This window comes from Argentina silus (assembly GCF_951799395.1).
Source record: "Argentina silus genome assembly, chromosome: 19".
In the NCBI taxonomy this organism is placed as follows: domain Eukaryota; kingdom Metazoa; phylum Chordata; class Actinopteri; order Argentiniformes; family Argentinidae; genus Argentina; species Argentina silus.
The window spans coordinates 4314597-4327096 of NC_139673.1; the positions used below are offsets into that span (position 1 = coordinate 4314597).

The following is a 12500-nucleotide window of genomic DNA, read 5'->3' on the forward strand; positions in this document are numbered from 1 at the left end:
CTAACAACATTTAGCTTGAAGCTGCAAGCATGGATTATCAACATACGGCGAACGCAGTGGCTGACTGTCTACAAAGCTACATCAAGGACGAGTCTGGGTGGAAAGTCTGCAAGAAATCGGTGTGTAACCGCAAAGCTTTCCCTTTAGCAGCTTTCTGTGCAGCTTGCTATACATGCTTGCTAATGCCTGAGGTTTAATTAGGCTATCACGTGCATTTCTATGCATCTTGTCTGCGGGTATAACGTGCATGGGGTGACAAGCATGTCAAATATATTTGGTCATTGACAGATGAATGTGTTCATTTCCAGAATCATGACGTCATCGTGTCCTGGCGACCCTCGACTGAGTTCCCCGGGAATGTGTGAGCATCACAGTCCGCTACTTGATCGTTAATTATCAGAATTGGTAGAACATGACTGACCGTGTGCTGTACATGTCTTCGCAAGCATATTTCTGTACTGCCACTCTAACCATTGTCGAAGATATCAAACATATATGCCTCAGTGTGTCAGCACCAGCTGACTGATCAACTATGTTGAATAGAGGAGGCTAGCTTGTGTGCTCAAAGGTCGTTGGTGCATCTCAAAAGGGCCTCCTCTGCCGGTCTCCTTTCGCTCACCTGAACTGATTTGGACGAGAAAGCAACCCCTCGGAAAACGGTGTTGTCAGATTATTGCAGGTGAAAGACAGGAGACAAGGAGAGAGAGAGTAAAGTGGTATTGCTGCTGTTACTGTACATCATAGCCAGGGAGGCAGGTGGAGGTAGAAATTGAAGAACGGGCTCATTGTAAACAATGGAATAGAGAGCATGATTGGTATCCTCAACAGAGAACAGTTATCACTGAATGTTCTCCTCTTGTGAGTCAGCCATGCGTTTTGTCTGGCAGGTATAAGGGAGAGGGGGTCTTGAACGGTAGTCCAGAGAAGGTCTGGGAGTGTCTGAAACCCGTGCCCAATGGATACAGAGTGAAGTGGGACAATAATGTCAAGAAGTTTGAGGTTGTGGAGCAAGTCACAGAGGTACGTTTCATTCATTACAAGACACCAGTCACTCACAGTTGAATTATCTTTTCTTTTTTTTATCATTCACATCGTAGTTTTGACTCTCTCTCTCTCACGGATACACACACACACACACACACACACACACACACACACACACACACACACACACATCACATCACAACTAGAGGCAATTTAAACCAGAGCTGTAGTGTTAATGTCCATTCATATTGTTGTGTGTGTTTTGCTTTTCTGTGACCCATACCCCAGTACAGTGTATCTGCCCTCTCTCCCACAGGACATCTCCGTCTGCCGAACAGTCACCCCCTCAGCAGCGATGGGCATCATAGCTCCACGAGACTTTGTAGACGTTATTTTAGTTAAGCAATACGAGGATGGCACCATTGCATCAAATGGTGCGTAATAATGACTCATTTATGTGTTGTTGTGTTTTTTCTTTCTTATCTTTATGTATTTAGCATTATAACAACGTGACGTTTTTGGAGCACATCTCCACATGACTCCATGATGTCCGTGCAAGATTGCACAGGGCTGTAGCTAACTGTTCTTGTCATCACCTCATCCAGAGACAGGCCGAGAACCTCTGGCCAGATGTCAAGCGTTAACTGACTGCGTCATTGTATCGTATGTTCTCTCTCTGTGTTGGGTGTGGTTCTGCAGCCACCCATGTCAGCCATCCTAGCTGCCCTCCCCAGTCCGGTTACGTGAGGGGCTTCAACCACCCGTGTGGCTGCGTCTGTGTGCCCATCGCTGGGTGAGTATATGACTGTAGGGATGGTTTTTTAGTGATGTAATATTCATAGAACATTTATTATTTAATACACTAGCTCCATACACTACCTTTCTATATGCAACACTCCCAAGCATTCAGAGTACCACCCACTGAATAAGAAGCCGCCCTCAGGGCAGAACTGAGGAACTGTCTTTGTCTGTGTTTGTCACTTACTGTACCCACCCACTCATGTTGATGTATGCATCTCCTCTTCTTCTCCCAGGGAGCCCAGCAAAACGCAGCTGTTCAGCTTCTTCCAGACGGACCTGGGCGGGTTCCTCCCGCGCTCAGTGGTCGACTCCTTCTTCCCCTCCAGCATGGCCGAGTTCTACAACAACCTGGCCAAGGCGGTGAAGTCCCTGAAGGACCACTGATGCCTGCCTTCACACAAAACGGTTCTGAACCTCATCAGCGGTTAACTCTACAAGACAGTCGGAGCCAATTCCATTTAGGTTTAGTCAACTAGAGACAGGTTTAAAATAGGTCAAATAATACATTTGGTTCAGAATATATCGAATTGAAAAAAAATTCCAAAATCTGGGAATTTCTTCAGAATTTAGGTGGTTGAAATGGAGCTGACACACCAGTCCTGATGTTAAAGGCACAATCTGTAAGTTCTCTGACAAACGCGACTTCACCTGAAACAATCAAACGTACAGATTGCGCCTTTTTGTCCTCTGGACGGCACTAAGAGCAGAGCGCGGGCCAACAATTGCCAAACCCTGCTTCCAAATGAGAGAACAAAACGTCCCTTTGCATTTCCCTTTTTTTCCCCTCAAAAGAATGAAAATAGATTTGAAATCTATATTTTATATATGTGCCAGAGACACACAGTATATGCATTCATTACTTTTTGTACTGTTACTGTTGACTCCAGTCCATTCCTCTTTTATTGACTGCATCCTACCTGAGTGTACAGTGACATGCATGTTTTGCATGGACCTTACAGACACCCCCATGATGGTATCAGATTCCACAGTTGGGGAGATGATTCATACCTCATTTTTTGTTGTTTGTACTGTACTGTATAGTACTTGAAATGTTTTGCTCTGTCCCCACTTTCCTCGGACTAATCCCTTTAATTAAGAATTCCTGCCTCCGTTATTCCATGTCTACTTCCGTGATAGTCAAACACAGAACATAGAATTAAGCACAGTTATTTGCAGTATGGGCAAATGGCAATATTAACAGACTACTTCACCTGATGAAGAGCGTAACGTTACTTTAACTGGACTAAGGGATCTTCTCAAAGGGTGAGAAAGACACTGCATGATTGGGGACTTATATCGGGGCCTGTATACTGGTGGTTAAATCACTGGGACAGGGCCACAACATATTACTGCCATATACTGTGCCCTGTACGCTGTGGGGGAAGGTGCTGTACAAGCAGGGCTCATCCCAATCGTCTAGCGGAGCATCCTCTCCTCTCCACCCCTCCACTCATCAGCATTGGTACTGTGTGAAACAACTGCAGGTGATAATGAGTCGCCACGAGTCTTCCACTGTAACGATTTAACCTTGGCTCTCTCTTCTGTTATTGATGGTTGGGGGTGGGGTGGGGTGGGGGGGGGGGGGGGGGCATCTCAATAGTCTCACGTGGCTTCTTGTTTCTTGTGCTTCACCCGCGCTGATCTATAAACACAGGATAGAAGGTTAAGGCCGTGCGGTACAGGTACAGGTAGATGGACCGCTGGGCCGTTTTCTCTCAGATCAGTGCGGGTTTGCAGTAGGGAAAGGAGCCGGGTCGGGGGGACTGTTGAGATCCAAGCCACGGTACCGTATGTTTAGTCACGGTGCTGTAGTCATAGCAACCTGCATGCCTACTATCTCCACAACCTTACACGTACGACGATGAGCCATAACCAAGTGACATGTTTTTAAACTAATCTTTATAGCAGCCTTATTGTTAAGTTTCCTTTGTGAAATGAAACACTGAAGTACTCACTTAATGACTCAATTACTCTCCATCTTATCCCGCGTGGATAAATCTTAACAAAGAAACCTTTTACAAGTGCATTCCACTCCATCTACAAGTCCTATATGCTTGCTTTTGAATCATTGCCTTCTGTTCATGTAGTACTAAGGCATAGTTTTGATGTGTGTGTTGTTCTGTAATACCTCAAGCCTGAAGGTCATACCTGCTGTGTAATATTGTCTGATGTCAGAGTACACGCGTTGTCTTTGGTGGCTTGTTTTTAAATTGATCATCATGCATTGTGCAACAGATGTTTGTTTAAGGGTGCTTGTTTGTTTAAGAATGCTGTTTGTAATTCATTCCTCCTGATTAAAAGTAACTGCTGCTACGGAAACATACCTAAATAGTGTAAGTTCGATAAGTTCAGTTGTCAACTAAACAAACACCGGAAAATGGAGACTGTTTACCTTGTACTGTATTGTGCCCGAGCGGTTTTGTATTTCACCAGCGTCATCATTAAAATGACTGACAGTTACATCCACCAATGGTGTCCACCCTTGTCATGTTGTATTAAGCGCTACATTTGATCTGTATGGTTATCTGCACTGAAATGTAACACCTTCTAGAGTACATTCCACACACATTTGAGTTATTTAATTTATTATAATTTATCTTCACATAGAGCTTTACTAAAGGTGTTACATGTTCACCTCAAGAGTTTTATTTGTATATGTTTCATCTTTACTACAAAATGCTCAAGCCCTGCTTTGTCTATTCAATTAAAAATGACCAGATAAGAGAGTTAAAAAGAGTTCCAGTTGAGATGTCTTTGGTTTGACTAGTACCTGTTAGATTACGTCACGATGATGTCTTTGGTCTGAATTGTATTTCGACATAGCCTACAGTACATAACTAACTACTGTATGTGCAAAGAGAAATGCAAATCCTATTGTGTGTAGCAATAATGTATAAGTACCTTCTTATACAACAGTTATAATCTCTCTTCAATATTTAAAAGACTACATTACAGTATGTTACAATCTTTCTGATAGTTAAAAAGCACAGGGATTGGGTTTCCATGCTCTGCTTTGGTTGAATGATGATGATGTCTCTGTTGACAGAATGTGCAAATCTCAGTATCAAACTGGTCCCTGACCCAGAGTCTCTGGATGTACAAGCAGTGATAACACAACACATCTCTATGTTAAATTCCCTGCTCCTTACAGTGTGGACATGGATGGAGTTCCTCTTTGGTATCTGGACTGTCCATTCTCTTGGGAAAGGCCATAGTCGATCAGCTGGCTTACGAGTTGCAGTAGATTTTTGGTTGGTGGGAATTTAGGTTTAGAATGATGCCATACAAACTCCTGGGACCACAGGCCTTACAATGTCATCGCGATCAATCAGGTAATTGCAGCCTCATGGATCAGGTCCGACTGTTTTTGGGCATCCTTGTTGCCGAGGGGTAGGCCTACTGTATGTTGTGATCGTTTTTTTTTTTTTTCCTTTGGCTTTTTAGCATAGTTCCATTTAGTTTCTGTTGCTTTAGTTGTTCAGCTGTCAGTCTCCTCCTTCCTCCTCCGGATGACCACTGTGATTGGGCCTTCGGGCAGAGCCTTGATGATGTTCCAGGCCTCAAAGCGAGCCATCTCCTGGAGAGAGGTGGTCTGGACCTGCAGCAGCTCGTCCCCGGACTGCAGACCACTCTGCTCGGCAGCACCCCCTAGAGGGGGGAGAAGGTACTGTCACTCACGCCCAAGACAAGTCACAGAGCAAACACTGGCCAACTGTGAACCAGGGTCTCCCTAGTGGGGGTAAAACGACACTGTCTACTGTACACTGCTAACAGTGTATGTTACATATGAGAACCCAGACATACAGCAGTAATAGCATCAGATTCATACAGCTAAGCATAAAGCCAGTATAGAAGTGTCCTACTCTGTGTTTTGTCACTTCACTTTCCACAAAGTTTAAAACTCCTGTAGTGCAGTTCCAAACTCTCTGAGATGTTACCTTTAAAGATCCTGTTGATGACCAGCGGCTTGTCTCCATGGATAGACCCCTTCCCTCCCTCCAGACTGAAGCCTACCCCGCCTGCTCCCTTCTCCAGCTCCACTGTCACACTGTCTGCCACGTCCTCCGCTGTGGAGAAGCACACAATGATCAGACACACAGAGCTTCACACATGCAGTACAGACACCCATCTGTTCAGACTCGCCTTCCTACAGCTCAGCATGAGTAACACTATTCCCCACAGTTGCCTGAGCTCTTCCACCATTATTATTATTATTATTATTTTATTTTTTTAAATTACTTATCTGATCTTGACTTCGATTTTATCTTTTTGTATTTTTTTTTTTTTTGTACAGTGTCCTTGAGTCTGAGAAAGGTGCATTTAAATTGAAGCTATTATTATTATTATTATTATTATTATTATTATTATTATTAGGGATGGAGAGTCCATTCACAACAGCCTCACAGTTTGTGTGCAGTGCAGTTGTGTGTGTCGCAAGCAATGGGTCGTAAACTGTTTCTTTCTAACACTGCAGACAGTGATTTTCTAACACTGCAGACAGTGAATGTTGTATTCTCTGAAAACTGCCGTTTGGTCATTGAGAAGCCTTGACAGGCCTTTCTCACCTGTAGGGTTGGGATCTGTACTGCTATTAGTCGAGTAATCAGCCTTGGACCCTCCTCCTCCTCCCCCCTCTCCCCCGTCGGCGTCCGGTCTCTTGGAGATGACCACCACGGCCAGCCTCATGCCGCGGGCCTGTCTGAGAGCGGCGGTGGCGTCTGCGTGTGTCGCGTCCCGGAGCACCTGTCCGTTAATGGACAGAACCTCGTCTCCCTTCTCGATGGTGCCCTCCTGAGACGCCAGGCCGTGAGGGAACACACGGTGGACCTGGTGGGAGAAGGAGGAGGGGAGGGAGACGGAGAGGGGGGGGGGGGTGGGCCAGGGAGGAGGGGAGAGAGGGAGGAGAGGAGAGAGTGGTGGGCCAGGGAGGAGGGGAGAGAGAGGGAGAGAGGTTTGTTATGAAGTGGAAAGAAGATTCTACGCACACTTGGGATCAATGCATCATTTTAATCTATTGGGCTACGCTTTCAGTCACAAGACCACCTTAGAGCGTACATACTGCTCAGAGCGTACATATTGTTTTGAACAAGTGGTTTAACGTCGAACATCAACAGCTAAAAGGAAAAGAATGTTAAAAATCAAAGCAAGAAATGTGTCTTGTGTGGTCTCGTATGACGGCTGTTTGGCTGTTACTCACTGTGGTTGCCTTGCTCTCCAGGTCGATCCCTCCTGCGATGCTGAAACCCAGGCCCGCTCCCTCCTCCTTGTGCAGAATCACAACTTGAATGTCTTCAAATTGCTGGGGAGAAGGAAAGAGAGAAAGATCATTAAAAAAATCGAGAATACTTCATCGTTTTTATGATTCCACATTAGAATAATAGAAGTTCTGTGGTCTCAGCTGGTGATTTTTTGGTTTGATGAGCTGGGTTGTATAATCTATTTATAACATCTCAGAGCACAGTTTGAGAATGTGCACACAGTTCACCACTCTAATGCCCTTAACAGAACTTTTCTTTTAACGACGTGAGTAGGAATCATCTGCTTTCAAACACTGAGAGAGATCCCAGTTTGATTTCTTAATAAACAGCAGATGTTCCCAGATGATGGCTTCCAGATGGGTTGAAGTCTGTGCTGAGAGAGGGTGGGACAAGGGCACGCAAAGCATCTCGTCCTCACCTATGGGCCACGTGCACACACACACACACACACACACACACACACACAGGCACGCACACACACACACACACACACACAGGCACGCACAGGCGCACACACACACACACACCACTCGCCACCTCGTAAAGGACAGCTGTGAAATAAATTCTAACTAACCTTCTCCCTCTCTGCCATCACCCAGCTGGTTGCTAGTCATGGGCAGCAGATGACTTACATCCATACAATGTGCGGCGCTTTGAAAGTTTAGAGACGGTTGTTTTGTGCAATTGCGATGCGGTTGAATGTTATCATCTTCATCCAGCAGAGGTCCTCAGAGGGCGGACGAGGGCTGTTGTTGTGAGGCTGGGTGAGGGCTTCCCCACCCTCACAGTGCAGATAGAGGGGTGATGACATATCGAGAGAGGAAAGACATACAGATGTTCTCTAGACTGGAGCACGGAGTGTTCCTTTGAGAGTATTGTCTGTGTGTGTGTGTGTGTGTGCGTGTGTGTGTGGGTGGGTGTGTGTGTGTGAGCGCGTGTGTGTGTGCTTGCGCAGGGACAAGCTTTGATAATCTCATAGAACGGAAATCGAGGTCAGAAACTAAATACATACTGGGAAACGTTCAGACTTCTCTGAAAGCCTGGTAGCGGGAATGCGCGCGTGTGTGTGTGTGTGTGTGTGTGTGTGTGTGTGTGTGTGTGTTGCTCAGTTGAGCACTCTGACTTCATCCTTAATGCTCTCATCAGTCCCACAGTGGTACTCAACATACTGGCCAGAGGGTGTGCAGTAAGTAATGCACCAGAGAAGAGATTAATGGGCTTTAAACCCCATATTCTATACTGGGTCTGTGTTGTTTTGATGTTGAACAACATTTCAACCGCTCTTGAGAAATTGTTGAGAAATAATCAACAAAAGAGGGAAACAGACGTTATTGTCATGCTTGGTGTTCGTGTGCCACTGATGTGGAGATAAAAAGCTGAACTGCATTCAAATAGTCTAAAGTGGCTTCCTCTCCTCATCATCCTCCCTGCATCTCCACTGCTCTGAAAGACCAAGCTGAGGGAGAGGAAATCCTCCAATCGTTTTCCGCCATATTGCTTTTTCCCCTATTTTGTGTTTAAGTCAGTGCAACTGAAGGAAAGGAAGCGAGGGGAGGGAGCCACTGTTGATGACTAGGATGCACCCTTACCCTCAGTGTCTCCTCGTCCAGAGCTTTCACTTCCTGTATCATGCTCTCTATTTCCTGTGAGGGGATGGCTGAGATGACAGAGTGAGCGCAGGCGGACGAGGCGGTGGCTGAGGGGCGTTCCCGCGCGCCCTCCTCGGCCCCGCCCCCCTCGCCACGCTCCATGGTGCACTCCCTCAGTTCAGCCAGGCTGTGGCAAAAAAGAGGAAACACAAGTTGGTAGAGACAAGTGCACACACACACACACACACACACACGCACACACACACAAATATATTTCTCCACAGTTTGACTCATACTCATGCAACTGACTGTAATAAAGATGAAATTAAGAGTTTTGATTTTGTCTTGGGCTGAATTACATCACCAATCTGTACATCAGTGAGAACAGTCTCAGAGTTAAGATAAGCACTACGATAAGCACTTTAGACATCTCTGAACAGGAAGTAGAAATGAAACTGTCAGTTTCCTTAATTGAAACCACTTCCCTCTGTCAGTTAAATTGGCACACTGAAGAAAAACCTGTTGTCTCTATGTGTCTCGTGACAGACATGAAAAATGCCTACACACTCAACTTTGGCTTCTAACAAGTTTCTTATATCATTTTAACAGACTAAATATCTCAACCATCGTCTTGTTTTCGTATGTCAGCGCCTACAGCAGGAGACAATGGATTATGCATATGTCTCTGTGAGAGTTTCACCTGACGGAGAAGCCCTTCTCGCTGCTCTCAGGGCCAGGGGACATGGGGGTGTTGTGGGCTGCTGCGTCATGCTCCACAGGGCTGGGGCGGAGAGGAGACCCAGGAGGGCCCTGTGGCCATGGGTTACCGAACGCTGCATGGCTGGGGGAGGGGGGCAGGGACTGCATGGAGCGCATCAGGGCATTGGAAACCTACAGGAGAGGAGAGTAGAATGGAATAAAACAGAAGAGAGGAGAGGAGAAGGGAAGAGAAGACAAAGGGATACAGAATAGCATAGTAAATACACAAACCCAAAGCAGAGCAGTCCACACAATGCAAAACAGATACGGTATACTTGACAAATGATAGAATGTTGTAAGTTCCGATGTGAATTTCAGATAAAAACGTCAAAGCACCTGGTTGCTGAAGGAGAGAATCCTCCCCAGGCTCTCTCCCTCCAGGCCTCTCAGAGTGGACCCGTCCGGGGTGGGAGAACTACTCAGGGGCAGGCTTTGTGTCCGCAGGCTGGCCTGCTTGCCCTGGGTCTGGACGTGGGTCTCATCCCCCTCAGGTGGGGAGCTCTCACTAATGCACCTCCGGGGGGCTAGGCTAGAGGGGGAGACGGGGGCCTCTGTGGTCCCACTGAGAGGCTCTGTTCCTGGGTCTGCCTCGGGGAGAGATCCCTCCTCCTGGGTGGGAGAGATGGTGGTGATGGTGGTCTTCTCGGGCTGGGGTTCCTCATCCTGAGGAGGGGTTGAGTTACAGACCTCTGGTCCCAAGTCTGCAGTCTCTTCCTCAAGGGGCTGGGGCTTGGAGCGAGGATGTTGGGCAGAGGATGGAGGGATGGAGGAAGACAGGGCAAAAGGAGGAGAGGAGGTTGTTTCAGCTTCAATGACCTCAGGTCGGGAGGTCATTGAAGCCCTATTATTTCCAATAGTATGATCAATAATTGGTGGAGAATCTGTTTGGTGTTCAGTTGTACCACTGTCCTCCACTGGAACATGGAGGCCACTCCTGACACTAGCCTTATCCATGAGAGGCAGCGAGCTGGAGGGGGCCAGCGGCTTCCTGGTGCCCCCCCTCTCTGGACCCTCAGGACCCTGGAAGGTCTCAAACGAGTGGATCTTTTGTTTGAGTGACAGATTGACTGCGGATGAGGCGGGTCTCAGACTCACTCCGAAGGTTCTGCCCACTCCTACAGAACCTCTCTTCTCTTCTCTTCTATCCAGGGGTTTGCCCAGCTCCGGCTGGGCTCTGCTATTCCTGATGCTCTTCAGACTCTGGCGGATCCACACAGGCTTAGGGGCCACGGGGGGCCCCTTCTTCACCTCTTGGGGGTCCTCTGACCTGGGAGAAGGGCTCAGGACAGTAGGGGGATCTGGAGACGCGTGTGTGGCGGTGCCATTGAGTTTGGAGGGGTTTCTGTGTTCGCTCATGGTGACTGGGCTGTGGGAGTGTGTGTTGGGGTGGTGGTGGTGTGTGTTGTGATGCTTTGTGCTGTGATGTTGCGTTTTGTGATGGCAGGTGCTCGGGTCCCCAGGGGGGCTGTCGGAGATGCGAACCCAGGGGTCGTGCAGCTGTTCTGGGGGGAGCTGCTCCACGCGAGCCTGCCTCCTCAGAGTCGGTCTCTTACTCTGGGAGCACAGGTGAAGCACTGAATCACCACCTGAGCACGGAACAGCACAGAGATTAGAAACAGTAGAGCAGCAGTCCAGTTAGATATCATCATGCAGGAAATTATCAGCATGAAACTTAAAAAACCACAGTGATATCGGAAATCTATCAAATATCGACCCAAAACCATCTTATGATCTCCATAATAGCTCCTAAATGAATGTAGGATATGTTGTGTATGGCCCATACCTCTGAGTTGTCTCTCCTCTGTGCAGTTTGAGTGTTCAAGGCAGTCGGCAGCGACAGCAACATCTGAGTGGGTGAGAACTTCTCTACTTCCCCCTGTGAACTCTCTCTCTCTCTCGCCTTCCTGTGACACAAACAGGAAACTGTAACAGTGATCTCTCGCATGACCGCAGGGAGGTGTAGTAATGCATCCAGCATCCGCTCGGCTTCACCTCGACATGCATCAATAGACCAAACTCAATCACAGAACCCACCCAAGGCCATGCTCCAAAAGCTCCATGCCGCATGATACCCAACTACACAACACATAAGCAGCTCCAGCATAATGGGGGTGATCACTTAGACTGAAGCCTCCCTGTCACTAAAAGACCAGACACTTACAGCACCTTCCTCTTCTAAAAGGTTGCATTAGTCTCTGTTCTGTGTAAGGTGTTTGATGTCAGTGGCAGGATGTCATGTGATACAGAGGTGCCATGCTTATTGACTAAGGGAGGATATGATCTACTGCTTTCATTCCATACTGTATGCAAGTTTTAGTTACAGGTAAAACTGAAAACAAAATCTAAAACACCCTATTTTGCCATATTTAATTACCCCCTCGTGAATTATTAGGTGCAAAGAAATGGTCCTCTATGCTGAATTGTCATGTAGTTTATGTCATTTGGAGCAGGGGGGGAAAAAAACTCTGCAAGCAGTCCAAAGTAACCCACAACATCAAACATTCACCAGCACAGACAGGAGAGAGGAAGCTGCGTCCCACCTACATTTCTAAACAGTAACCTGATGATCTTTCTCAAAGCCTTGTACACACTGCTGAAAAACTGGGAGCATGTAAAGAGATAACAGACACGTGTTAGTGGTTTGTGGATGGATCTATGGGAGGTTAGAGACATTTGTTGGTGCGTGTTTTCAGCTTTGGTATCACAAGAAAACAGTGAGATACTGTATGAGATATGTGAGATATACGTGTGAGATATGTGAGATATACGCGTCAGTGAGATATGTCACGGGGAGTCCCTCTCTCAACCTCAACCTCAGCTTCAACCTCTTCTATTTTGATAGACTGGGCCACAGGAAGTCAACGTCAAAGAGAATCATGAGTGTCATCCACAGCTGATTGGCCTGCTTGGAGGCCGAGCACTTTGATCCTCTGTTTTCAGTTACCTTATATGGGCAATACTCTTGAACGCAGCTTAACGGCGAAATTAACATGCAGCCTTTTTTTATCAGATGTCAGGAGTGTGAATGGTGGTACTGTCTTAGTGTAAGCCTTTAACATTCATTCATTTGTATTTAAAGCGCACTTGTTCAAAGTGCACTGTCTTACTG

At 46.8% G+C, this 12500-nt stretch overlaps 2 protein-coding genes across 2 annotated transcripts in view; one reads left to right on the plus strand and one right to left on the minus strand.

Moving 5' to 3' along the window:
* Positions 1-3323, plus strand: part of stard5 (StAR related lipid transfer domain containing 5) — a 3705-nt gene extending 382 nt beyond the window's left edge. Inside the window, exons 1-6 of the mRNA XM_083690967.1 lie at positions 1-119; positions 309-361; positions 888-1020; positions 1301-1418; positions 1684-1777; positions 2019-3323. The exon at positions 1-119 is cut by the window's left edge and continues 382 nt beyond it. Coding sequence (XP_083547093.1) covers positions 30-119; positions 309-361; positions 888-1020; positions 1301-1418; positions 1684-1777; positions 2019-2169 — 639 coding nt within the window. The 5' untranslated portion in view covers positions 1-29 and the 3' untranslated portion in view covers positions 2170-3323. The remainder of the gene's footprint in view (positions 120-308; positions 362-887; positions 1021-1300; positions 1419-1683; positions 1778-2018) is intronic.
* A 1170-nt stretch (positions 3324-4493) lies between these two features.
* The window catches only part of il16 (interleukin 16), a 25684-nt gene continuing 17677 nt past the window's right edge, over positions 4494-12500 (minus strand). The window contains exons 19-26 of the mRNA XM_083690940.1: positions 11175-11295; positions 9728-10977; positions 9333-9523; positions 8633-8819; positions 6983-7084; positions 6351-6612; positions 5724-5852; positions 4494-5433 (exon numbers count right to left, since the gene is read on the minus strand). Of these exons, the coding sequence (XP_083547066.1) occupies positions 5264-5433; positions 5724-5852; positions 6351-6612; positions 6983-7084; positions 8633-8819; positions 9333-9523; positions 9728-10977; positions 11175-11295 (2412 nt within the window). The 3' untranslated portion in view covers positions 4494-5263. The remainder of the gene's footprint in view (positions 5434-5723; positions 5853-6350; positions 6613-6982; positions 7085-8632; positions 8820-9332; positions 9524-9727; positions 10978-11174; positions 11296-12500) is intronic.